Source organism: Bombina bombina, chromosome 3, assembly GCF_027579735.1.
Source record: "Bombina bombina isolate aBomBom1 chromosome 3, aBomBom1.pri, whole genome shotgun sequence".
Lineage (NCBI taxonomy): Eukaryota > Metazoa > Chordata > Amphibia > Anura > Bombinatoridae > Bombina > Bombina bombina.
In genome coordinates this window covers 794,611,519-794,639,126 of record NC_069501.1, presented here as the reverse complement: position 1 = coordinate 794,639,126, position 27,608 = coordinate 794,611,519, and the positions used below count along the sequence as shown (strand labels likewise).

Genomic DNA, 27,608 nt, shown 5'->3' with positions numbered 1-27,608 from the left:
TTCTAATTTACTCCTATTATCAATTTTTCTTTCTATCTTTATTTAAAAAGCAGGAATGTGATGCATAGCAGCCGGACCATTTTTGGTTGAGAACCTGGGTTATGCTTGCTCATTGGTGGGTAAATGTAATCCTCCAATAAGCAAGCACTATCCATGGTGCTAAACCTTAAATGGGCTGGCTGCTAAGATCTACATTCCTGCCTTTAAAATAAAGATAGCAAGAGAACATAAAGAATTGATAATAGGAGTAAATTAGAAAGTTGCTTAAAATGTCATGCTCTATCTGAATCATGAAAGAAAAAATTTGGGTTCAGTGTCCCTTTAATATAACAGTGTTGGTTATGCAACATTGGGGAATGGGTAATTTAGGGATTATCTATCTTTTAAAACAACAAAAATTATTGGGTTGACTGTCCCTTTAAGTAAAATTGGAGCTCATGTTAATTGCTTTCATTTTTTGTTCCTAGATCCTAACGATTCCGGTAAAGGCAGTCGTTGCGGTAGGCTCATTGACTTGCTCCCCTAAGCAGATCGCTCTTCCACCTTCCTTTCCGGTGAGAGAGAAATATTTTTTTTGGCTACTTTCTATAGAGACCAGTTACATGCACTGATATTATGATATTAAAAACCAAAAATTATAGCAGTTTCATTTGAAAATCCATTTTAAGGTGCTTTTACGTTTTAAAAAATTATTTTAACTAGATGCTTCTACTTTTATAACATACTTTTATAAGGGACAAAAACAGCTTGTAATTCTTCTTGCCTTTTTGGAGGATGCAATCTGGTTTTGTTACTGGAGTAGACATAGCCACAGTAATATTGTTGGCAAAGATTGCTTGCCGTTCTTTATCTCATCATCTGGACTGAGGCCAGTTGCATATAGAAATGTAGCAGGGTTAAGCTTGTAAAGTCTTCAGTGTGCATTTTCATTTCCCTGAATAAGAAATCCCCAAAAACGTTGGAAAACAAAGTATGTTGCAAATATTTTTTTACTAAACATAATTAAACATTTATATGACAATCTGAAGGTGTTTTGTGTGTTTTATAACCAGAATAGTTATGATAGATAACTCTGTCAAACCCAGCAAACCAAATGTTATATGAGCCATTTCAAGCTTAACTAGCACATAGATTTGATTGTGTTATAGAAGACAAACAACAGCAGTGTCTTTGGTATGAATTAACAGGATTGTTTTTTGTTTTTTAATTGTATTCTCTAGGGGAAAATGGTACATCAAAGTTTAAATATTATGAGTTCCTTCTCACAGAAGGTGAAAATACAGAATATACGCTCCTTATCGGAGGACATGCGTTTTTTTTATAAACGACTAAGGAGCAATAAAGAAGAATTAGAGCCTGGAAAAAAATCCAAGGTACTGTATTCTGTATCCGCAGTTCTATTGTTAATTAACCATATTAAATATACTACAGGTTTAATTTAACAGGTATCATTTTTAATAGGCTGCTTAAAAGCTAAAATGATTTTAAAATATATATATTTTTAAAATACTTAGACATTTTTTCCATTGGTTATTCTCAGAAATATACAATGCATACATCTAGTGTTATTTTCCAGCAATAAAACAATGTAAAATAAAGCAAAAATGTATGTTTTTTTATCCCTTCTGTTCTTCTTAACAATTTTCACGGTCCACCAAAAATCCATTTTTCTTTCAAGATTTTCTTCCATTATAGAATCTGTATTCTTAATTGGAAGTAAACTTTGCTTCTGGGCGTTGAAGGTTGCTTAAAGGAATATGAAGCCCAAGATGTTCTTTTGTGATTTTGACAGAGCATTCCATTTTTAAAAAGTCTCACTTTTACTTCTAAAATCAAATTTGCTTAATTCCCTTGGTATTCTCTGTTGGTTCTTGAGGTTAAAAAGATCATCAGACCCATGAGAAATGGCCTTTTTTGACAATATTTTAAAATAAAGTAGGCTGACCCTTTTTTTCTTTTTTTTTTTTCGTATTCTGTTTTTGTAACTGATACATGTTATAATATTGCGACCACACTGTAACAAATGTATTATTAATATAGAACATGTTACACTGCAGTCTCAAAATTGTAACACGTTCAGAAAAGTAAGATATATATATATCGGCTATAAAAGTTTGTGTGTATATATATATATATATATATATATATATATATATATATATATACACACACACACACATGTACTTCCAGGAATTCACACTCTCACCTTGTGATCTAACAAACTGCGTTTGAGTTATGTTAGTGCGCATCAGCTTCTTTCTGCATTTTGTGTATAATTTTTGCACACGTTACCATTTTTAGTGTGTCGGTCTTGTTTGCGTGCCTCACATGTTTAGTTTTGTTGCGCGTATTGACCTAGTTTTCGCTTGGATGTGCCGGATGTTTTCTGTTGGGTGCGTTACACAGACATGCGCTTGTTGGCTTTTTTGCGCGCTCTGGTTTAGTGGATGTACGCTATTTAGTTAGCGCACCTCATGTTTGCGCATTTGTCAGTGCTATAAGTTTATTGTATATGCATGTCTGTCTTTCCTCTCCGCTTGTTCAAATGTTCAGTCAGTTCCTTTTTCCTCTGTAGCTCTTTGCATGGAGGTGTTAGGTCTGATGTTAGCAGCATCAGATGCTATTCCTTTTGCTTGGTTTCACATGTGACCTATCCAGCTTTGTATGCTTTGTCAGTGGTGCAGGTATTAGAAAATGCTTCTAGATTTCAGAGCAAAACAATCAATTTCCTGTTGGATAAATCATCAGACCATTGTTCTAGGGGCACCCTTTGTTTGGCCAAATTGGACCATGATTATAACAGATGCAAGTATTTTGGGTTGAGCTATAGTCTGGGGATCTCAGACAGCACAGGGTCTCCTTGGAAGGTAAGGTAAATAATAAATGTTCTGGAACTCTGTGCAATCTTCAGGGATCTTCAGAGCTGACTGAGAAGAGCAACTTATCTACGTTTCCAGATTTAACATAAGGTTTGGAAGGCTTTTCTTTTTTGGTGTGTGAAACAGTTTTAGCTGACACTCTTTTATAATTCCTAGAATTCTTCAGTTTCTTCAGGATGGTTTGGATGAGGGTTTATCCACCAGCTCTAAAGGGCCAGGTTTCTGATATTCAGAGTTTTTTTCAGGCTTTAGTCCGGATAAAGCCAGTGATTAAGCCAATTTTTCCTCATTGAAAACTTAATTTCTTTTACAAAGATATGACAAGTCCACGGATTTCATCCTTACTTGTGGGATATTAGCCTCCTGCTAACAGGAAATGGCAAAGAGCACCACAGCAGAGATGTATATATAGCCCCTCCCTTCCCCTCCACCTCCAGTTATTCTCTTTGCCTGTGTTATACTAGGAAAACATGGTAAAGTGAGGTGTTAGTTTAGTTTCTTCAATCAAGAAGTTTGTTATTTTAAATGGTACCGGTGAGTACTATTTTCCTCAGGGGGATATGGAAGAAGATTTCTGCCCTGAGGTTGATGATCTTAGCAGTTGTAACTAAGATCCATGCTGGTTCCCACAAAACTTCTGAAGGTAACCATGAGACATCTTCAGTGTGGAGACCGGTTTCATGCTACAAGCAGCATTAAGGTATGTGCAGCCTTTTTTTATTCTGAGGAGACTTGATATATCAGAACTGGCTGGCATTTATTTCCCTGTATGGGAATGGGGTAAGCAGTATTCCTATTTTATATAAAGGGTATTACTGGAGTCTCTGATTTTATTTAATGGTTGACTTATGGGCATTGTGTGACACTATGGGCATTCAAGAAAAACGCTATAAAACGTTTTTATTTCTGTCATGCATATGTTTGCTTACTGGTGCATTTGAGGGGTTGTAGGCATTAGCTGTTTAAACTTAGGTGTGAAACCGCTTTCCATGCGGTTGTGTTTTGGCCTACTTCGGCATTGACCTCAAGAGGCGTGGCCTATTTTTGCGCGCTCAGATGCGCACTTCCTTCAGGCTAGGCAGCAGCAAGCAGTAACTCCGGTGCTCCTGGACTGTGCAAGCTGCTCTGAAGTGTTGGAAAGTTATTTCGAAGTACCCTGGGGGCAGGTAGGCGCCACAGCAGAGCTGTGGCGAGGTGCAGAGGGTATTTTTGTCTATAAAATGACTAATTATTGATATAAGTACTTTAGAGACTTCTTTTCTGCCCTTGCTTCAGGGTGCAGTAATTTTTGGATAAACCAACGATCTTAGGTTAAATTTTGAGATTATTTAACGTTTTTTGAGCAATTTGGAAAAAAAATCATTTTTTCTTTTCTTAAAGGCGCAGTACACGTTTTTTCTAAAGTTTATTTTATGCAATAAATAAGTGTTTAAACAACTTTTGTGGTTATTACTAGTCTGTTCAACATGTCTGACATTGAGGATTCTCATTGTTCTATGTGTTTAGAAGCTATTGTGCAACCCCCTCTAACATTGTGTAACTCTTGTACTGAAAGAGCCTTACATTGTAAAGACCATATATTAGGTCAAGAAAGTGTGCCTAAGGATGATTCTCAGTCTGAAGAGAATCAGGATATGCCATCCAATTCTCCCCAAGTGTCACAATCTTTAACGCCCACACAAGCGACGCCAAGTACTTCTAGTGCGTCTAATTCTTTTACTTTGCAGGAGATCGATGCAGTTATGTCAACTACCCTTACAGAGGTATTGTCTAAATTACCAGTGTTGCAGGGTAAACGCAGTAGGTCAGGTATTAATGTAAATACTGAATCCTCTGATGCTTTATTAGCTATTTCCGATGTTCCCTCACAGTGCTCTGAGTTGGGGATCAGGGAATTACTGTCTGAGGGTGAAATTTCAGATTCAGGGAATGTTTTACCTCGGACAGATTCGGACACTATGTCATTTAAATTTAAGCTTGAACACCTCCCCCTGTTACTTCGGGAGGTTTTAGCGACTCTGGATGATTGTGACCCTATTGTGGTTCCTCCAGAGAAATTGTGTAAAATGGATAAATATTTGGAAGTACCTACTTACACTGATGTTTTTCCAGTTCCTAAGAGAATTTCAGAAATTATTAAAAAGGAATGGGATAGACCAGGTATACCGTTTTCTCCCCCTCCTAATTTTAAGAAAATGTTTCCCATATCAGATTCCATTCGGGACTTATGGCAAACGATCCCTAAGGTAGAGGGAGCTATATCTACCCTAGCTAAGCGTACTACTATACCCATTGAGGATAGTTGTGCTTTCAAAGACCCTATGGATAAGAAATTAGAGGGTCTACTAAAGAAATTATTTGTTAATCAGGGGTTTCTTTTACAACCTACAGCTTGCATTGTTCCAGTAACTACTGCAGCAGCTTTTTGGTTTGAGGCTCTAAAAGAGTCTGTTAAGGTTGAGACTCCATTAGATGACATCTTAGATAGAATTAAGGCTTTCAAGCTAGCTAATTCTTTTATTACTGATGCCGCTTTTCAAATTGCTAAATTAGCGGCAAAGAATGCAGGATTTGCTATTTTAGCACGTAGAGCATTGTGGCTCAAATCTTGGTCTGCTGATGTATCATCAAAACATAAGCTTTTAGCTATTCCCTTTTAAAGGTAAGACCCTTTTCAGGCCAGAGTTGAAGGAAATCATTTCTGATATTACAGGAGGTAAAGGCCATGCCCTACCTCAGGATAAGTCGGTTAAACTGAGGGGTAAACAGAATAATTTTCGTTCCTTTCGGAACTTTAAAGGAGGACCCCCCGCTTCTTCTTCCTCAAAGCAGGAAGGGAATTTTACCCAATCTAAGTTAGTCTGGAGACACAATCAGAACTGGAATAAGGGTAAACAATCCAAAAAGCCCGCTGCTGCTCCTAAGACAGCATGAAGGGGCAGCCCCCGATCCGGGACCGGATCTAGTAGGGGGCAGACTCTTTCTTTGCTCAGGCTTGGCCAAGAGATGTTCAGGATCCCTGGGCACTAGAAATATTGACCCATGGTTATCAATTGGAATTCAAGGACTTTCTCCCAAGAGGGAGATTTCATCTTTCAAAGTTATCTGCAAACCAGATAAAAAGAGAGGCGTTCTTACGCTGTGTAAAAGACCTTTCGACTATGGGAGTAATTTGTCCAGTCCCAAAATTGGAACAGGGACAGGGGTTTTTACTCAAACCTATTTGTGGGAACATTCAGACCCATCTTAGACCTCAAGTGTCTAAACAAATTTCTAAGAGTTCCATCATTCAAGATGGAGACAATACGAACAATTTTGCCAATGATCCAGGAGGGTCAATATATGACTACTGTGGACTTGAAGGATGCGTACCTTCATATTCCAATCCACAAGGATCATCATCTGTTTCTAAGGTTTGCCTTCTTAAACAAACATTATCAGTTCGTGGCTCTTCCCTTTGGGTTGGCTACAGCACCCAGAATCTTCACAAAGGTTCTAGGGTCTCTTTTGGCGGTTCTCAGACCGCGAGGCATAGCGGTGGCGCCTTATCTGGACGATATTCTGATTCAGGCGTCAACATATCATCTGACAAAATCTCACACGGACACTGTGTTGTCTTTTCTGAGAACTCACGACTGGAAGGTGAACATATAGAAGAGTTCACTTGTCCCACAGACAAGGGTTCCTTTCTTGGGAACTCTGATAGACTCGGTAGCCATGAAAATATTTTTGACGGAGGTCAGAAAATCAAAGATTCTAAATACTTGCCGAGCACTTCAGGCCATTCCTCGGCCATCAGTGGCTCAGTGTATGGAGGTAATTGGATTAATGGTAGCGGCAATGGACATAGTTCCGTTTGCTCGCTTTCATCTCAGACCACTGCAGCTGTGCATGCTCGGACAGTGGAATGGGGATTATGCGGACTTATCTCCTCAGATAAATCTGGACCAAGAGACCAGAAACTCTCTTCTTTGGTGGTTGTCGCCAGATCATCTGTCCCAAGGGACTTGTTTCCGCAGACCCTCGTGGGTGATAGTGACAACAGATGCCAGCCTTCTGGGCTGGGGGGCAGTTTGGAACTCCGTGAAGGCTCAGGGTGTTTGGATTCAAGTGGAGTCTCTTCTTCCAATCAATATTCTGGAACTGAGAGCAATATTCAATGCGCTTCAGGCGTGGCCTCAGTTGGCTTCAGCGAAATTCATCAGATTCCAGTCGGACAACATTACCACTGTGGCATATATCAATCATCAGGGGGGAACAAGGAGTTCCTTAGCGATGATAGAAGTATCGAAGATAATCCGTTGGGCGGAGGCCCACTCTTGACATCTGTCAGCGATCTACATCCCAGGAGTAGAGAACTGGGAAGCAGATTTTCTAAGTCGACAGACTTTTCATCCGGGGGAGTGGGAACTTCGCCCGGAGGTATTTGCCTCATTGATTCTCAGATGGGGCAGACCAGAGTTGGATTTGATGGCATCTCTACAAAATGCCAATCTTCCAAGATACGGATCACGGTCAAGGGATCCTCAAGCCGAACTGATAGATGCCTTGGTTGTTCAGCCTAGCTTATGTGTTTCCACCGTTTCCTCTCCTCCCACGCGTGATTGCTCGAATCAAACAGGAGAGAGCATCAGTGATCCTGATAGCGCCTGCGTGGCCACGCATGACTTGGTATGCGGATCTAGTGGACATGTCCTCTCTGCCACCGTGGAAACTTCCATTGTGACAGGACCTTGTCATTCAAGGTCCTTTCCAACATCCAAATCTAATATCTCTGCAGCTGACTGCGTGGAGATTGAACACTTGATTTTATCAAAGCGAGGATTGTCTGATTCGGTCATCAATACTTTGATACAGGCCAGAAAGCCTGTCACTAGAAAGATCTATCATAATATATGGCGTAAATATCTTTATTGGTGTGAATCCAAGGGTTACTCATGGAGTAAAGTTAGGATTCCTAGAATTCTGTCTTTTCTCCAAGAAGGATTGGATAAAGGGTTATCAGCGAGTTCCTTAAAGGGACAAATTTCAGCTTTGTCAATTCTGTTTCACAAACGTTTGGCAAATGTGCCAGATGTTCAGTCTTTTTGTCAGGCTATATCTAGAATTAAGCCTGTATATAGACATATTACTCCTCCCTGGAGTTTGAATTTAGTTCTTCGAGTTTTTCAAGGGGTTCCGTTTGAACCTATGCATTCCATGGATATCAAATTGTTATCTTGGAAAGTTCTGTTTCTAGTTGCTATTTCTTCTGCTCGAAGAGTTTCTGAGCTTTCAGCACTACAGTGTGATTCTCCTTATCTCATTTTTCATTCTGATAAGGTGGTTTTACGTACCAAACCTGGATTTCTTCCTAAGGTTGTTTCGAATAAGAATATTAGTCAGGAAATTATTGTTCCTTCATTGTGTCCTAATCCTTCCAAGAAGGAGAGTCTGTTACATAACTCGGACGTGGTCCATGCCTTAAAGTTTTACTTACAGGCAACTAAGGATTTCCGTCAATCATCTTCATTGTTCATTGTTTATTCTGGAAAGCGTAGGGGTCAGAAAGCTACGGCTACCTCTTTCTTTTTGGCTGAGAAGTATCATCTGCCTGGCATATGAGACTGCTGGACAGCAGCCTCCTGAAAAAATTACGGCTAATTCTACTAGGGCTGTGGCTTCCACATGGGCTTTTAAAAACAATGCATCTGTTGAACAGATTTGTAAGGCTGCGACTTGGTCTTCCCTTCATACTTTTTCCAAATTTTACAAATTTGATACTTTTGCTTCTTCTGAGGCTATTTTTGGGAGAAAGGTTCTTCAAGCAGTGGTGCCTTCCGTTTAGGTTCCTGTCTTGTCCCTCCCTTTCATCCGTGTCCTATTGCTTTGGTATTGGTTTCCCACAAGTAAGGATGAAATCCGTGGACTCGTCATATCTTTGTAAAAGAAAAGTAAATTTATGCTTACCTGATAAATTTCTTTCTTTTACAATATGAAAAGTCCACGGCCCACCCTGTTATTTAAAGACAGATTTATTTTATTTTTTGTAAACTTCAGTCACCTCTGCACCTTTGTAGCCTTTCCTTTTCTCTTCCTATAACCTTTGGCTGAATGACTGGAGTTGGAGGGGAAGGGAGGGGCTATATATACAGCTCTGCTGTGGTGCTCTTTGCCACTTCCTGTTAGCAGGAGGTTAATATCCCACAAGTAAGGATGAAATCCGTGGACTCGTCATATTGTAAAAGAAATTTATTTATTAGGTAAGCATAAATTTACTTTTTGTTTTAAGAGTTTTGCAGGTTCCTCCTTTTGGATCTATGCATCTGTATATTTGGCTTTTGTCCTGGAAGGTTGTGTTTCTTTTTGCTATTTCTTCTGCTCGAAGAGTTTCTGAATTATCTACTCTTTTCTGCGAACCTCCTTATCTAGTTCTCCATCAGGGACTAAGTTTTATTTATTTTTTTGCTGCCTAAGGTGGTAAATCCTGACAATATATTGCTGTTCCTTCTTTTTGTCCTAATCTGAAGAATTCTAAGGAGAGGCTTCTTCATAATTTTGATGTTGTCAGAACTTTGAAATTTTATTTGTAGGCTACTAAGGATTTAAGACAATGCTCTAGTTTGTTAATTAGAAAGGGTCAGAAGGCTACTGCTGTTTCGTTCCTTCCTGTCTGAAGCTTTTGATTTGTAAGGCTTACTTACTCCTAATCATATTACTGCCCATTCTACTAGGTCAGTTGCTACTTCCTGGACTTTTAAGAATGAGGCGTCTGTGGATCAAATTAGCAAAACCGGTTACTTGGTCTTCTTTGCAAAAAAAAAATATATAATAAAAAAGGGGTTGCCAGTAATCTAATTTCAAAATAAAATTGAGAATAAAAATAAAACTGCAAGAGACTTAGGATGGTGCACTATAGCGTAAATAATAACCCCTAAAAACTGAAATAGGAAACAAATGACATTAAAATAAAATGGTCTGGATACTTGTTCCGGTGACCCAGGCTAATTTCCAGTTACAATGCCACACTCATAAAGTGAGTGTAGGCAGAACCCTGAGACACCGGTACAAGCATCCATATCATGGAGGATGTTGGAGGTACAGCCAGGTTGTTATAGAGATCACCGGAGTAGCACTGCCGAGGTTCAAGCTAGTTGACCACTGCAAGAGTCAGCCTGTCTTTTCTGCACAGTTTTCGGCAATATTTTGAGTTGTATTCCTCTCATATACTTCACATATTTGTCTATATTAGGATTATGCTATGTGGCGCCCCTTCTATGTGCTTTCACTTGGTCTTCCTTACATACCTTTACTAAATTCTACCATTTCTTTCATGTAATTGGCAAGAGTCCATGAGATAGTGACGTATGGGATATACATTCCTACCAGGAGGGGGCAAAGTTTCCCAAACCTCAAAATGCCTATAAATACACCCCTCACCACACCCACAATTCAGTTTTACAAACTTTGCCTCCTACGGAAGTGGTGAAGTAAGTTTGTGTTTGTTTTTTTTTTATTTCTTCTATGATAAGGTCTTCTAAGCATTCTGAAGCCCAGAGTACAGTGTTTGTCAGAAGGCTGTGAAGAGAGTATCACCTATTGATTTTGTGGTTTTCCTCGTGGGAAATCTTTTCAATGGTTCTCTGTTATCGGTCGTAGGGATTTATCTCCAACCTCCCTTTTCAGATTGACGATATACTCTTGTATACCATTACCTCTGCTGATAGTTTTCAGTACTGGTTTGGCTATCTGCTATATGTTGATGGGTGTCTTTAGGTAAGTATGTATCATTATTTAAGACACTCTCAGCTATGGTTTGGCACTTTATGTATTAATATAAAGTTTTAAATATATGTATTTTAACAGTTTTAGTATAGGAATACAAAAAGTTTCAGTATAGGAATCATGTTTGGGAAGTTTATTTAAACTTTTTTCTTACCTGGGCTTCAGTCTTTGTCTAATTTGCTGGGTTTTTTATTCCATCATTCTTGGCGCAAATTTTTTGGTGCGAAGTTGCGCCTTTCATGGCGCAAATTTCAAAATTTCCTGCGTCTTTGTTAACACTAGATGTTTTGTGCCAAATTTTTTTAACTTCTTTTTGCATAATGCGTCATTCTTGGTGCCAAATCTTAGTTATTTTACCCCTCTATTGCTCGCTGTTTTCATGTTCTTTGAAAGCTATTATGCCTGCTTTTGTTTTTCTCTACTGAAACTGTTACATTGTGGAAATTGAATGTTTTGCCTAATGTTATTTTTCTTTTTCTGTTAAATTTGCAAGATGTCTCATTCTGATCCTGACTCTGTTACTGTAGAAACGATGATGCCCTGGAACACAATTCTACAAAGCTAAGTGTGTTCTTTTCATTTTTTAAGCTGTTATTTCTTCAGCTCAATTATGTAACATTTATTTATCATGTTTTATGCTAGCAATGTTTCTACATGTACAATAACATTTACTGTTTTTTTTACATATTCAGTTCATGTACTTGATTTCATCTGCAAACATCACATGTTGTTGCTTATATCATAAAAGTTTATGACTGCTATTATGCCTTTAAGTAAACTTACGAGGTCTTTTCAAAATTGTTAAGATTTAATTAATTTTGTTCTGACCGACGGCATATTTAAGTTTTTTTCTACTGATGAAAGTTTCCTTGGCTCAAAGGATCCTGTATCAGACAGTTTGTTAAAAATTCTCCTTATTTTTCATTTGAACATTTTTTGGTCTTTGTTAAGGACATTTTTCTATTTATAGCTTTTAGGAGTCTAGTCCTCTTATTAACTATGTTAATAATCCTAATCAAATCTGGATTTTAACATTTTATTTCCAGAGAATAGTAGTTATGATTCACTCTTGGGACTGTACTACTATTTCTATGGAAATTGGTACTTGTTTTCAGGATTCTTTAGAATTTGAATATAACCTTAGTAGAGCATATTCATGTACTGTTTATTTTTAGCTCAGCTTTATCTGTGGCTGACATTACTGTTCTCTCAACCTTTGTTGAACAGTTAGCATCAGCAGTTTCAGATTCTTAAGTATATAACACTGTTTATTTACTTTAGATGTATTCATTTAATTATGTTTACTATATCTATTATTATGATTTCAAATATATTTTATTATCTCTCTCTTGTTAGGATAATAATTTGTTTGATTTCTATTATCTCCACTATTTCTGGAGGTTTAGAGTTTTTTTCTGCCCTACTTTTAGTCCGGTGATGTAGATCAGTTGGTGAATGTCCTGACTACAAACACTTGTTCTAGATCCATGTGTCATAGATTCATTTCCCGGCAGGGTTAATACAGCTCTTTGGCCTTTGAGGTCAATTTATTGTGTACCATTTATTTGGGTAATAATAACTACTGTTTTTATCAGCTGCTAATTTGGTTAACTCAGAATGTAAGCACTGAAGAAGCGTTCTTTTGTATACTTCTGGGAGAAAAAAACGCTTTATAATTACTAGTTATTAGACTGCATGAAGGTGCGGTTCTCAAACCAGTTCTTCTGGTGGGGGGCAGATTAAATTGTTTTTGGATGGATTCAGTCCGAATTCTAGATTATTTTTAGGGTTTGATTTTTTTTCAGGAGTAATTATGCAAGTTCTTTTTGCAGGAACAGAATTTGGGTTTCTATTCAATTCTATTCTTTGTCCCTAAGATGAAAAGGTTTATTCACTCCATTCTTGGATCTGAAGACTTTTATATTGTTTTGTTAGAGTCTCAACTTTTAAGTTGGCGATTATAAGGACTATTATGCCTTTTTGTTAAGGTCATTTCATGTCCACTCCATTTTTCAGGATGTTTTTCCTCATATTTTATTTCATTCAGACCACTTGTAGACTCTGAGTTTTTCTTTTAAGCTTTACCAATTTGTCGCTTTTCCATTTGGTTTAGTGACAGCTTTATGAATCTTTCTCCAACATTGGTGTGTCCGGTCCACGGCGTCATCCTTACTTGTGGGATATTCTCTTCCCCAACAGGAAATGGCAAAGAGTCCCAGCAAAGCTGGTCACATGATCCCTCCTAGGCTCCGCCCACCCCAGTCATTCTCTTTGCCGTTGCACAGGCAACATCTCCACGGAGATGGTTAAGAGTTTTTTGGTGTTTAAATGTAGTTTTTATTCTTCTATCAAGTGTTTGTTATTTTAAAATAGTGCTGGTATGTACTATTTACTCTGAAACAGAAAAGGATGAAGATTTCTGTTTGTAAGAGGAAGATGATTTTAGCAGACAGTAACTAAAATCGATTGCTGTTTCCACACAGGACTGTTGAGATGAAGTAACTTCAGTTGGGGGAAACAGTTAGCAGACTTTTCTGCTTAAGGTATGACTAGCCATATTTCTAACAAGACCATGTAATGCTGGAAGGCTGTCATTTCCCCTCATGGGGACCGGTAAGCCATTTTCTTAGTCAAACATAAAAGAATAAAGGGCTTAAAAAAGGGCTTAAAAACTGGTAGACATTTTTATGGGCTAAAACGATTGCTTTATTGGGGCATATTATACAGATTCTAGCTAATAATTGGCATTATAATCTTGGGGAACGTTTAAAAAACGGCAGGCACTGTGTTGGACACCTTTTTTAGTCTGGGGGCCTTTCTAGTTATAGACTGAGCCTCATTTTCGCGCCATTACTGCGCAGTTGTTTTTGGAGAGCAAGGCATGCAGATGCATGTGTGAGGATCTAAGAATCACTAAAAAAGCTTCTAGAAGGCGTCATTTGGTATCGTATTCCCCTCTGGGCTTGGTTGGGTCTCAGCAAAGCATATAGCTGGGACTGTATAGGGGTTAAATTTAAAAACGGCTCCGGTTCCGTTATTTTAAGGGTTAAAGCTCTTAATTTGGTGTGCAATACTTTTAATGCTTTAAGACACTGTGGTGAAATTTTGGTAATTTTTGAACAATTCCTTCATACTTTTTCACATATTCAGTAATAAAGTGTTTTCAGTTTGAAATTTAAAGTGACAGTAACGGTTTTATTTTAAAACGTTTTTTGTGCTTTGTTGACAAGTTTAAGCCTGTTTAACATGTCTGTACCATCAGATAAGCTATGTTCTATATGTATGAAAGCCAATGTGTCTCCCCATTTAAATTTATGTGATAATTGTGCCATAGTGTCCAAACAAAGTAAGGACAGTAATGCCACAGATAATGATATTGCCCAAGATGATTCCTCAAATGAGGGGAGTAAACATGATACTACATCATCCCCTACTGTGTCTACACCAGTTTTGCCCACACAGGAGGCCCCTAGTACATCTAGTGCGCCAATACTTATTACCATGCAACAATTAACGGCTGTAATGGATAACTCCATAGCAAATCTTTTATCCAAAATGCCTACTTATCAGAGAAAGCGCGATTGCTCTGTTTTAAACACTGAAGAGCAAGAGGGCGCTGATGATAACTGTTCTGACATACCCTCACACCAATCTCAAGGGGCCATGAGGGAGGTTTTGTCTGATGGAGAAATCTCAGATTCAGGAAAAATTTCTCATCAAGCTGAACCTGATGTTGTGACATTTAAATTTAAATTAGAACATCTCCGTGCACTGCTTAAGGAGGTGTTATCTACTCTGGATGATTGTGACAATTTGGTCATTCCAGAGAAATTATGTAAGATGGACAAGTTCCTAGAGGTTCCGGTGCCCCCCGACGTTTTTCCTATACCCAAGCGGGTGGCGGACATAGTAAATAAAGAGTGGGAAAAGCCCGGCATACCTTTTGTTCCCCCCCCCCTATATTTAAGAAATTATTTCCTATAGTCGACCCCAGAAAGGACTTATGGCAGACAGTCCCCAAGGTCGAGGGGGCGGTTTCTACTCTAAACAAACGCACTACTATTCCTATCGAAGATAGTTGTGCTTTCAAAGATCCTATGGATAAAAAATTAGAGGGTTTGCTTAAAAAGATTTTTCTCCAACATAGGTGTGTCCGGTCCACGGCGTCATCCTTACTTGTGGGATATTCTCTTCCCCAACAGGAAATGGCAAAGAGCCCAGCAAAGCTGGTCACATGATCCCTCCTAGGCTCCGCCTACCCCAGTCATTCTCTTTGCCGTTGCACAGGCAACATCTCCACGGAGATGGTTAAGAGTTTTTTGGTGTTTAAATGTAGTTTTTATCCTTCAATCAAGAGTTTGTTATTTTAAAATAGTGCTGGTATGTACTATTTACTCTGAAACAGAAAAGAGATGAAGATTTCTGTTTGTAAGAGGAAGATGATTTTAGCAAACGTTACTAAAATCGATTGCTGTTTCCACACAGGACTGTTGAGATGAAGTAACTTCAGTTGGGGGAAACAGTTGGCAGACTTTTCTGCTTGAGGTATGACTGGCCACATTTCTAACAAGACTATGTAATGCTGGAAGGCTGTCATTTCCCCTATGGGGACCGGTAAGCCATTTTCTTAGTTTAAGTAAAAGAATAAAGGGCTTCATAAGGGCTTAAAAAACTGGTAGACATTTTTCTGGGCTAAAACGATTACTTTGCTAAGCATATTTTGCAGATTATAACTCTTAATAATTATTATAATCTTGAAGATTGTTTTAAAAAAACGGCAGGCACTGTATTGGACACCTTTTTCAGATGGGGGCCTTTTCTAGTCATAGGCAGAGCCTCATTTTCGTGCCACTAATGCGCAGTTGTTTTTGGAGAGCAAGGCATGCAGATGCATGTGTGAGGAGCTAAGAACCACTGAAAAAGCTTATAGAAGGCGTCATTTGGTATCGTATTCCCCTCTGGGCTTGGTTGGGTCTCAGCAAAGCTGATAACTGGGACTGTATAGGGGTTAAATGTAAAAACGGCTCCGGTTCCGTTATTTTAAGGGTTAAAGCTTTCAAATTTGGTGTGTAATACTTTTAAGGCTTTAAGACACTGTGGTGAAATTTTGGTGAATTTTGAACAATTCCTTCATACTTTTTCACATATTCAGTAATAAAGTGTGTTCAGTTTAAAATTTAAAGTGACAGTAACGGTTTTATTTTAAAACGTTTTTTGTGCTTTGTTGACAAGTTTAAGCCTGTTTAACATGTCTGTACCATCAGATAAGCTATGTTCTATATGTATGAAAACTAAGGTTTCTCCCCATTTAAATTTATGTGATAATTGTGCCATAGTGTCCAAACAAAGTAGGGACAATGATGCCACAGATAATGATATTGCCCAAGATGATTCCTCAAATGAGGGGAGTAAGCATGATACTGCATCATCCCCTTCTGTGTCTACACCAGTTTTGCCCACACAAGAGGCCCCTAGTACATCTAGTGCGCCAATACTTATTACCATGCAACAATTAACGGCCGTAATGGATAATTCTATTGCAAACATTTTATCCAAAATGCCTACTTATCAGAGAAAGCGCGATTGCTCTGTTTTAAACACTGAAGAGCAAGAGGACGCTGATGATAACTGTTCTGACATACCCTCACACCAATCTGAAGGGGCCAGGAGGGAGGTTTTGTCTGAGGGAGAAATTTCAGATTCAGGAAAAATTTCTCAACAAGCTGAACCTGATGTTGTAACATTTAAATTTAAATTGGAACATCTCCGCGCACTGCTTAAGGAGGTATTATCTACTCTGGATGATTGTGACAATTTAGTCATTCCAGAGAAATTATGTAAGATGGACAAGTTCCTAGAGGTTCCGGTGCCCCCCGATGCTTTTCCTATACCCAAGCGGGTGGCGGACATAGTAAATAAGGAGTGGGAAAGGCCCGGCATACCTTTTGTTCCTCCCCCTATATTTAAGAAATTATTTCCTATAGTCGACCCCAGAAAGGACTTATGGCAGACAGTCCCCAAGGTCGAGGGGGCGGTTTCTACTCTAAACAAACGCACTACTATCCCTATAGAAGATAGTTGTGCTTTCAAAGATCCTATGGATAAAAAATTAGAGGGTTTGCTTAAAAAGATGTTTGTTCAGCAAGGTTACCTTCTACAACCAATTTCATGCATTGTTCCTGTCACTACGGCAGCGTGTTTCTGGTTCGAAGAACTAGAAAAGTCGCTCAATAAAGAATCCTCGTATGAGGAGGTTATGGACAGAGTTCAAGCACTTAAACTGGCTAACTCTTTTATTTTAGATGCCGCTTTGCAATTAGCTAGATTAGCGGCGAAAAATTCAGGGTTTGCTATCGTGGCGCGCAGAGCGCTTTGGCTAAAGTCTTGGTCAGCGGATGTGTCTTCCAAGACAAAATTGCTTAACATCCCTTTCAAGGGTAAAACACTGTTTGGTCCTGATTTGAAAGAGATTATTTCAGACATCACCGGGGGAAAGGGCCACGGTCTTTTAAGGCTAAAAATAAGCCTAATTTTCGTCCCTTTCGCAGAAACGGACCAGCCTCTAATTCTACATCCTCTAAGCAAGAGGGTAATACTTCACAACCCAAACCAGCCTGGAGACCGATGCAAGGCTGGAACAAGGGTAAGCAGGCCAAGAAGCCTGCCACTGCTATCAAAACAGCATGAAGGGATGGCCCCCGATCCGGGACCGGATCTGGTGGGGGGCAGACTTTCTCTCTTCGCTCAGGCTTGGGCAAGAGATGTTCAGGATCCTTGGGCACTAGAAATAGTTTCTCAAGGTTATCTCCTGGAATTCAAGGATCTACCCCCAAGGGGAAGGTTCCACAGGTCTCAATTATCTTCAAACCAAATAAAAAGACAGGCATTCTTACATTGTGTAAAAGACCTGTTAAAGATGGGAGTAATTCATCCAGTTCCAATAGGAGAACAAGGGATGGGGTTTTACTCCAACCTGTTCATAGTTCCCAAAAAAGAGGGAACATTCAGACCAATTTTAGATCTCAAGATCCTAAACAAATTTCTCAGGGTTCCATCGTTCAAAATGGAAACTATTCGAACGATCCTTCCCAACATCCAGGAAGGTCAATTTATGACCACGGTGGATTTAAAGGATGCGTACCTACATATTCCTATCCACAAGGAACATTATTAGTTCCTAAGGTTCGCCTTTCTGGACAAGCATTACCAGTTTGTGGCACTTCCATTCGGATTAGCCACTGCTCCGAGAATTTTCACAAAGGTACTAGGGTCCCTTCTAGCGGTTCTAAGACCAAGGGGCATTGCAGTGGTACCTTACTTGGACGACATCCTGATTCAAGCGTCGTCTCTGTCAAAAGCAAAGGCTCATACGGACATCGTCCTAGCCTTTCTCAGATCTCACGGATGGAAGGTGAACAAAGAAAAAAGTTCTCTGTCCCCGTCAACAAGAGTTCCCTTCTTGGGAACAATAATAGATTCCTTAGAAATGAGGATTTTTCTGACAGAGGTCAGAAAATCAAAACTTCTAAGCTCTTGTCAAGTACTTCATTCCGTTCTTCGTCCTTCCATAGCGCAGTGCATGGAAGTAATAGGATTGATGGTTGCAGCAATGGACATAGTTCCTTTTGCACGAATTCATCTAAGACCATTACAACTGTGCATGCTCAGACAGTGGAATGGGGATTATACAGACTTGTCTCCGACGATTCAAGTAGATCAAAAGACCAGAGATTCACTCCGTTGGTGGCTGACCCTGGACAATCTGTCACAGGGAATGAGCTTCCGCAGACCAGAGTGGGTCATTGTCACGACCAACGCCAGTCTGGTGGGCTGGGGCGCGGTCTGGGAACCCCTGAAAGCTCAGGGCCTATGGTCTCGGGAAGAATCTCTTCTCCCGATAAACATTCTGGAACTGAGAGCGATATTCAATGCTCTCAAAGCTTGGCCTCATCTAGCAAAGGCCAAATTCATACGGTTTCAATCAGACAACATGACGACTGTTGCATATATCAATCATCAGGGGGGAACAAGGAGTTCCCTGGCGATGGAAGAAGTGACCAAAATAATTCAATGGGCGGAGGATCACTCCTGCCACTTGTCTGCAATCCACATCCCAGGAGTGGAAAATTGGGAAGCGGATTTTCTGAGTCGTCAGACTTTCCATCCGGGGGAGTGGGAACTCCATCCGGAAATCTTTGCCCAAATAACTCAATTATGGGGCATTCCAGACATGGATCTGATGGCGTCTCGTCAGAACTTCAAGGTTCCTTGCTACGGGTCCAGATCCAGGGATCCCAAGGCGACTCTAGTAGATGCACTAGTAGCACCTTGGACCTTCAACCTAGCTTATGTATTCCCACCGTTTCCTCTCATTCCCAGGCTGGTAGCCAGGATCAATCAGGAGAGGGCCTCGTGATCTTGATAGCTCCTGCGTGGCCACGCAGGACTTGGTATGCAGACCTGGTGAATATGTCATCGGCTCCACCATGGAAGCTACCTTTGAGACAGGACCTTCTTGTTCAGGGTCCATTCGAACATCCGAATCTGGTTTCCCTCCAACTGATGGCTTGGAGATTGAACGCTTGATTTTATCAAAGCGTGGGTTTTCAGATTCTGTAATAGATACTCTGATTCAGGCTAGGAAGCCTGTAACTAGAAAAATTTACCATAAAATATGGAAAAAATATATCTGTTGGTGTGAATCCAAAGGATTCCCATGGAACAAGATAAAAATTCCTAAGATTCTATCCTTTCTACAAGAAGGTTTGGAGAAAGGATTATCTGCAAGTTCTCTAAAGGGACAGATCTCTGCTTTATCTGTTTTACTTCACAAAAGACTGGCAGCCGTGCCAGATGTTCAAGCATTTGTTCAGGCTCTGGTTAGGATCAAGCCTGTTTACAGACCTTTGACTCCTCCCTGGAGTCTAAATCTAGTTATTTCAGTTCTTCAAGGGGTTCCGTTTGAACCTTTACATTCCATAGATATTAAGTTACTATCTTGGAAAGTTTTGTTTTTAGTTGCAATTTCTTCTGCTAGAAGAGTTTCAGAGTTATCTGCTCTGCAGTGTTCTCCACCCTATCTGGTGTTCCATGCAGATAAGGTGGTTTTGCGTACTAAGCCTGGTTTTCTTCCGAAAGTTGTTTCTAACAAAAATATTAACCAGGAGATAGTTGTACCTTCTTTGTGTCCGAATCCAGTTTCAAAGAAGGAACGTTTGTTACACAATTTGGAGGTAGTCCGTGCTCTAAAATTCTATTTAGAGGCTACTAAAGATTTCAGACAAACATCTTCCTTGTTTGTTGTTTATTCTGGTAAAAGGAGAGGTCAAAAAGCGACTTCTACCTCTCTTTCCTTTTGGCTTAAAAGCATTATCCGATTGGCTTATGAGACTGCCGGACGGCAGCCTCCCGAAAGAATCACAGCTCACTCCACTAGGGCTGTGGCTTCCACATGGGCCTTCAAGAACTAGGCTTCTGTTGACCAGATATGTAAGGCAGCGACTTGGTCTTCACTGCACACTTTTGCCAAATTTTACAAATTTGATACTTTTGCTTCTTCGGAGGCTATTTTTGGGAGAAAGGTTTTGCAAGCTGTGGTTCCTTCCGTTTAGGTGACCTGATTTGCTCCCTCCCTTCATCCGTGTCCTAAAGCTTTGGTATTGGTTCCCACAAGTAAGGATGACGCCGTGGACCGGACACACCAATGTTGGAGAAAACAGAATTTATGCTTACCTGATAAATTACTTTCTCCAAAGGTGTGTCCGGTCCACGGCCCGCCCTGGTTTTTTAATCAGGTCTGATGAATTATTTTCTCTAACTACAGTCACCACGGTATCATATGGTTTCTCCTATATATATTTCCTCCTGTCCGTCGGTCGAATGACTGGGGTGGGCGGAGCCTAGGAGGGATCATGTGACCAGCTTTGCTGGGACTCTTTGCCATTTCCTGTTGGGGAAGAGAATATCCCACAAGTAAGGATGACGCCGTGGACCGGACACACCGTTGGAGAAAGTAATTTATCAGGTAAGCATAAATTCTGTTTTTCAAAGGTTCTTGTTGCCCTTCTTTCTGTCTTCAGACAGTAGGGTATTGTCGTGCTTCCTTATTTGGATGGTATCTTGGCATTAGCTTAAACTATTCTTTTATTAAAGTCGGACAAATAGCTCAGCATGCTAATGCACTATGGCTGAGCTCTGTAGCAACCTGAGGGTTTCAGGTTCGATTCCCGGCGAGGTCCATTCAGCCTTTCATCCTTCCAAGGTCGATTAAATGAGCTGTGTCTTGAGTCCCTTACGGGTGATTAGACGCGCTTTACAAGTACCCAATACATACATATTGAAAGAGTAGTATTCAAATATATGGACTTTTCTTTTTGTGGTAACCCTCATGAATCAACTAAGTTTTGTTTCTTCAAGACATTGTTAGAGAATTTAATTTACCTAAGAGTTTCGTGATTCCTCAGACAAGGGTCACTTCTTTTTGGGTTTCTAGATGGATTCTGTGTTCATGTCTTTGTCTTTATCGGACAAAAGTCAATTGTAAGCGGCGTTAGCCTGTCTAACTTACAGTCTAGAAAATGTGGCTTTGTGCATGTAAGTTTTAGGTCTCATAACTGCAGCATCGGGCGTGGTTCCCTTTGCTCGTTTTTCATCTGAGATCTCTCTTTGCTTTGCATACTGAATCAATGATACAGGGATTGTTTTTAGATATCACAGTTGATATTTTTAAATCCTAATACTCTCTCTGTTTTGGTGATTAGTTTATCATCTTTTTATTCAGGGTGCCTCCTTTTGTTCGTCCTTCCTGGACTGTATTCTTAATGGATGCAAGTTTTACAGGTTGGGGAGCTGTCTGAGGGTATTTTGACAGCACAAGGGGTTTGGAAACTTCAAGAGGCGAGGATTCTAATCGATATTTTAGAACTCTATTTCTTTCATGTAATTAGCAAAGAGTCCATGAGCTAGTGACGTATGGGATATATATTCCTACCAGGAGGGGCAAAGTTTCCCAAACCTTAAAATGCCTATAAATACACCCCTCACCACACCCACAAATCAGTTTTACAAACTTTGCCTCCTATGGAGGTGGTGAAGTAAGTTTGTGCTAGATTCTACGTTGATATGCGCTCCGCAACAGGTTGGAGCCCGGTTTTCCTCTCAGCGTGCAGTGAATGTCAGAGGGATGTGAGGAGAGTATTGCCTATTTGAATGCAATGATCTCCTTCTACGGGGTCTATTTCATAGGTTCTCTGTTACCGGTCGTAGAGATTCATCTCTTACCTCCCTTTTCAGATTGACGATATACTCTTATATATATACCATTACCTCTGCTGATTTTCGTTTCAGTACTGGTTTGGCTTTCTACAACATGTAGACGAGTGTCCTGGGGTAAGTAAGTCTTATTTTCTGTGATACTCTAAGCTATGGTTGGGCGCTTTTTTTATAAAGTTCTAAATATATGTATTCAAACATTTATTTGCCTTGACTCAGGATGTTCAACATTCCTTATTTTCAGATAGTCAGTTTCATATTTGGGATAATGCATTTTGAATCAATCAATTTTTCTTACCTTAAAAAATTTGACTTTTTCCCTGTGGGCTGTTAGGCTCGCGGGGGCTGAAAATGCTTCATTTTATTGCGTCATTCTTGGCGCAGACTTTTTTGGCGCAAAAAATCTTTTCTGTTTCCGGCGTCATACATTTAGGCGCCAAATAATGTGGGCGTCTTATTTGGCGCTAAAAAAATATGGGCGTCGCTTTTGTCTCCACATAATTTAAGTCTCATTTTTCATTGCTTCTGGTTGCTAGAAGCTTGTTCTTTGGCATTTTTTCCCATTCCTGAAACTGTCATTTAAGGAATTTGATCAATTTTGCTTTATATGTTGTTTTTTCTCTTACATATTGCAAGATGTCTCATGTTGCATCTGAGTCATTAGATACTTCAGGAAAATCGCTGCCTGGTGCTGGAACTACCAAAGCTAAGTGTATCTGCTGTAAACTTTTGGTAGCTGTTCCTCCAGCTGTTGTTTGTATTAAATGTCATGACAAACTTGTTAATGCAGAAAATATTTCCTTTAGTAACATACCATTACCTGTTGCAGTTCCATCAACATCTAATGTTCAGAGTGTTCCTGATAACATAAGAGATTTTGTTTCTGAATCTATTAAGAAGGCTATGTCTGTTATTCCTCCTTCTAGTAAACATAAAAAGTCTTTTAAAACTTCTCTTTATCCAGATGAATTTTTAAATGAACATCATCATTCTGATTCTAATGATTCTTCTGGTTCAGAGGATTCTGTTTCAGAGGTTGATGCTGATAAATCTTCATATTTATTTAAAATGGAATTTATTCGTTCTTTACTTAAAGAAGTCCTAATTGCATTAGAAATTGAGGATTCTGGTCCTCTTGATACTAAATCTAAACGTTTAGACAAGGTCTTTAAATCTCCTGTGGTTATTCCAGAAGTTTTTCCTGTCCCTGGTGCTATTTCTGAAGTAATTTCCAGGGAATGGAATAATTTGGGTAATTCATTTACTCCTTCTAAACGTTTTAAGCAATTATATCCTGTGCCGTCTGAAAGATTAGAGTTTTGGGACAAAATCCCTAAAGTTGATGGGGCTATCTCTACCCTTGCTAAACGTACTACTATTCCTACGGCAGATGGTACTTCCTTTAAGGATCCTTTAGATAGGAAAATTGAATCCTTTCTAAGAAAAGCTTATTTGTGTTCAGGTAATCTTCTTAGACCTGCTATATCATTGGCGGATGTTGCTGCAGCTTCAACTTTTTGGTTGGAAACTTTAGCGCAACAAGTAACAGATCATGATTCTCATAACATTATTATTCTTCTTCAACATGCTAATAATTTTATCTGTGATGCCATTTTTGATATTATCAGAGTTGATGTCAGGTTTATGTCTCTAGCTATTTTAGCTAGAAGAGCTTTATGGCTTAAAACTTGGAATGCTGATATGTCTTCTAAATCGACTCTACTTTCCCTTTCTTTCCAGGGTAATAAATTATTTGGTTCTCAGTTGGATTCTATTATCTCAACTGTTACTGGTGGGAAAGGAACTTTTTTACCACAGGATAAAAAATCTAAGGGTAAAAACAGGGCTAATAATCGTTTTCGTTCCTTTCGTTTCAACAAAGAACAAAAGCCTGATCCTTCATCCTCAGGAGCAGTTTCAGTTTGGAAACCATCTCCAGTCTGGAATAAATCCAAGCCGTCTAGAAAAGCAAAGCCAGCTTCTAAGTCCATATGAAGGTGCAGCCCTCATTCCAGCTCAGCTGGTAGGGGGCAGATTACGTTTTTTCAAAGAAATTTGGATCAATTCTGTTCACAATCTTTGGATTCAGAACATTATTTCAGAAGGGTACAGAATTGGTTTCAAGATAAGACCTCCTGCAAAGAGATTCTTTCTTTCCCGTGTCCCAGTAAACCCAGCGAAAGCTCAAGCATTTCTGAAATGTGTTTCAGATCTAGAGTTGGCTGGAGTAATTATGCCAGTTCCAGTTCTGGAACAGGGGCTGGGGTTTTATTCGAATCTCTTCATTGTACCAAAGAAGGAGAATTCCTTCAGACCAGTTCTGGATCTAAAAATATTGAATCGTTATGTAAGGATACCAACATTCAAAATGGTAGCTGTAAGGACTATCCTGCCTTTTGTTCAGCAAGGGCATTATATGTCTACAATAGATTTACAGGATGCATATCTGCATATTCCGATTCATCCAGCTCATTATCAGTTTCTGAGATTCTCTTTCCTAGACAAGCATTACCAGTTTGTGGCTCTGCCGTTTGGCCTAGCAACAGCTCCAAGAATTTTTACAAAGGTTCTCGGTGCCCTTCTATCTGTAATCAGAGAACAGGGTATTGTGGTATTTCCTTATTTGGACGATATCTTGGTACTTGCTCAGTCTTCACATTTAGCAGAATTTCATACGAATCGACTTTTGTTGTTTCTTCAAAATCATGGTTGGAGGATCAATTCACTAAAAAGTTCATTGATTCCTCAGACAAGGGTAACCTTTTTGGGTTTCCAGATAGATTCAGTGTCCATGACTCTGTCTTTGACAGACAAGAGACGTCTAAAATTGATTTCAGCTTGTCGAAACCTTCAGTCACAATCATTCCCTTCGGTAGCCTTATGCATGGAAATTCTAGGTCTTATGACTGCTGCATCGGACGCGATCCCCTTTGCTCGTTTTCACATGCGACCTCTTCAGCTCTGTATGCTGAACCAATGGTGCAGGGATTACACAAAGATATCTCAATTAATATCTTTAAAACCGATTGTACGACACTCTCTGACGTGGTGGACAGATCACCATCGTTTAGTTCAGGGGGCTTCTTTTGTTCTTCCGACCTGGACTGTAATTTCAACAGATGCAAGTCTTACAGGTTCGGGAGCTGTGTGGGGGTCTCTGACAGCACAAGGGGTTTGGGAATCTCAGGAGGTGAGATTACCGATCAATATTTTGGAACTCCGTGCAATTTTCAGAGCTCTTCAGTCTTGGCCTCTTCTGAAGAGAGAATCGTTCATTTGTTTTCAGACAGACAATGTCACAACTGTGGCATACATCAATCATCAAGGAGGGACTCACAGTCCTCTGGCTATGAAAGAAGTATCTCAAATTCTGGTTTGGGCGGAATCCAGCTCCTGTCTAATCTCTGCGGTTCATATTCCAGGAATAGACAATTGGGAAGCGGATTATCTCAGTCGCCAAACGTTGCATCCGGGCGAATGGTCTCTTCACCCAGAGGTATTTCTTCAGATTGTTCAAATGTGGGAACTTCCAGAAATAGATCTGATGGCTTCTCATCTAAACAAGAAACTTCCCAGGTATCTGTCCAGATCCCGGGATCCTCAGGCGGAGGCAGTGGATGCATTATCACTTCCTTGGAAGTATCATCCTGCCTATATCTTTCCGCCTCTAGTTCTTCTTCCAAGAGTGATCTCCAAGATTCTGAAGGAATGCTCGTTTGTTTTGCTGGTAGCTCCAGCATGGCCTCACAGGTTTTGGTATGCGGATCTTGTCCGGATGGCCTTTTGCCAACCGTGGACTCTTCCGTTAAGACCAGATCTTCTGTCGCAAGGTCCTTTTTTCCATCAGGATCTCAAATCCTTAAATTTAAAGGTATGGAGATTGAACGCTTGATTCTTCGTCAAAGAGGTTTCTCTGACTCTGTGATTAATACTATGTTACAGGCTCGTAAATCTGTATATAGAGAGATATATTATAGAGTCTGGAAGACTTATATTTCTTGGTGTCTTTCTCATCATTTTTCCTGGCATTCTTTTAGAATTCCGAGAATTTTACAGTTTCTTCAGGATGGTTTAGATAAAGGTTTGTCCGCAAGTTCCTTGAAAGGTCAAATCTCTGCTCTTTCTGTTCTTTTTCACAGAAAGATTGCTAATCTTCCTGATATTCATTGTTTTGTACAAGCCTTGGTTCGTATAAAACCTGTCATTAAGTCAATTTCTCCTCCTTGGAGTTTGAATTTGGTTCTGGGGGCTCTTCAAGCTCCTCCGTTTGAACCCATGCATTCATTGGACATTAAATTACTTTCTTGGAAAGTTTTGTTCCTTTTGGCCATCTCTTCTGCCAGAAGAGTCTCTGAATTGTCTGCTCTTTCTTGTGAGTCTCCTTTTCTGATTTTTCATCAGGATAAGGCGGTGTTGCGAACTTCTTTTTAATTTTTACCTAAGGTTGTGAATTCCAACAACATTAGTAGAGAAATTGTAGTTCCTTCATTATGCCCTAATCCTAAGAATTCTAAGGAGAAATCATTGCATTCTTTGGATGTTGTTAGAGCTTTGAAATATTATGTTGAAGCTACTAAGACTTTCCGAAAGACTTCTAGTCTCTTTGTCATCTTTTCCGGTTCTAGAAAAGGCCAGAAAGCTTCTGCCATTTCTTTGGCATCTTGGTTGAAATATTTAATTCATCATGCCTATGTTGAGTCGGGTAAAACTCCGCCTCAGAGGATTACAGCTCATTCTACTAGGTCAGTTTCTACTTCCTGGGCGTTTAGGAATGAAGCTTCGGTTGATCAGATTTGCAAAGCAGCAACTTGGTCTTCTTTGCATACTTTTACTAAATTCTACCATTTTGATGTGTTTCCTTCTTCTGAAGCAGTTTTTGGTAGAAAAGTACTTCAGGCAGCTGTTTCAGTTTGAATCTTCTGCTTATGTTTTCATTTAAACTTTATTTTGGGTGTGGATTATTTTCAGCAGGAATTGGCTGTCTTTATTTTATCCCTCCCTCTCTAGTGACTCTTGCGTGGAAAGATCCACATCTTGGGTAGTCATTATCCCATACGTCACTAGCTCATGGACTCTTGCTAATTACATGAAAGAAAACATAATTTATGTAAGAACTTACCTGATAAATTCATTTCTTTCATATTAGCAAGAGTCCATGAGGCCCACCCTTTTTTGTGGTGGTTATGATTTTTTTGTATAAAGCACAATTATTCCAATTCCTTATTTTTTATGCTTTCGCACTTTTTTCTTATCACCCCACTTCTTGGCTATACGTTAAACTGATTTGTGGGTGTGGTGAGGGGTGTATTTATAGGCATTTTAAGGTTTGGGAAACTTTGCCCCTCCTGGTAGGAATGTATATCCCATACGTCACTAGCTCATGGACTCTTGCTAATATGAAAGAAATGAATTTATCAGGTAAATTCTTACATAAATTATGTTTTTTTCAGAGCTCTTTCAGACTTGGCCTCTTTTAGGAGAGAACTTTTTCATTTCTTTCATGTAATTGGCAAGAGTCCATGAGCTAGTGACGTATGGGATATACAACCCTACCAGGAGGGGCAAAGTTTCCCAAACCTCAAAATGCCTACAAATACACCCCTCACCACACCCACAATTCAGTTTTACAAACTTTGCCTCCTATGGAGGTGGTGAAGCAAGTTTGTGTTAAGATTTCTACGTTGACATGCGCTT

General features: G+C 39.6%; 1 protein-coding gene across 1 annotated transcript in view; it reads left to right on the top strand.

The window, feature by feature from the left end:
• Positions 1-27,608, top strand: part of TMEM131 (transmembrane protein 131) — a 550,079-nt gene that overhangs the window by 281,336 nt on the left and 241,135 nt on the right. Inside the window, 3 exon segments of the mRNA XM_053707713.1 lie at positions 468-554; positions 1,221-1,373; positions 14,126-14,159. Of these exon segments, the coding sequence (XP_053563688.1) occupies positions 468-554; positions 1,221-1,373; positions 14,126-14,159 (274 nt within the window).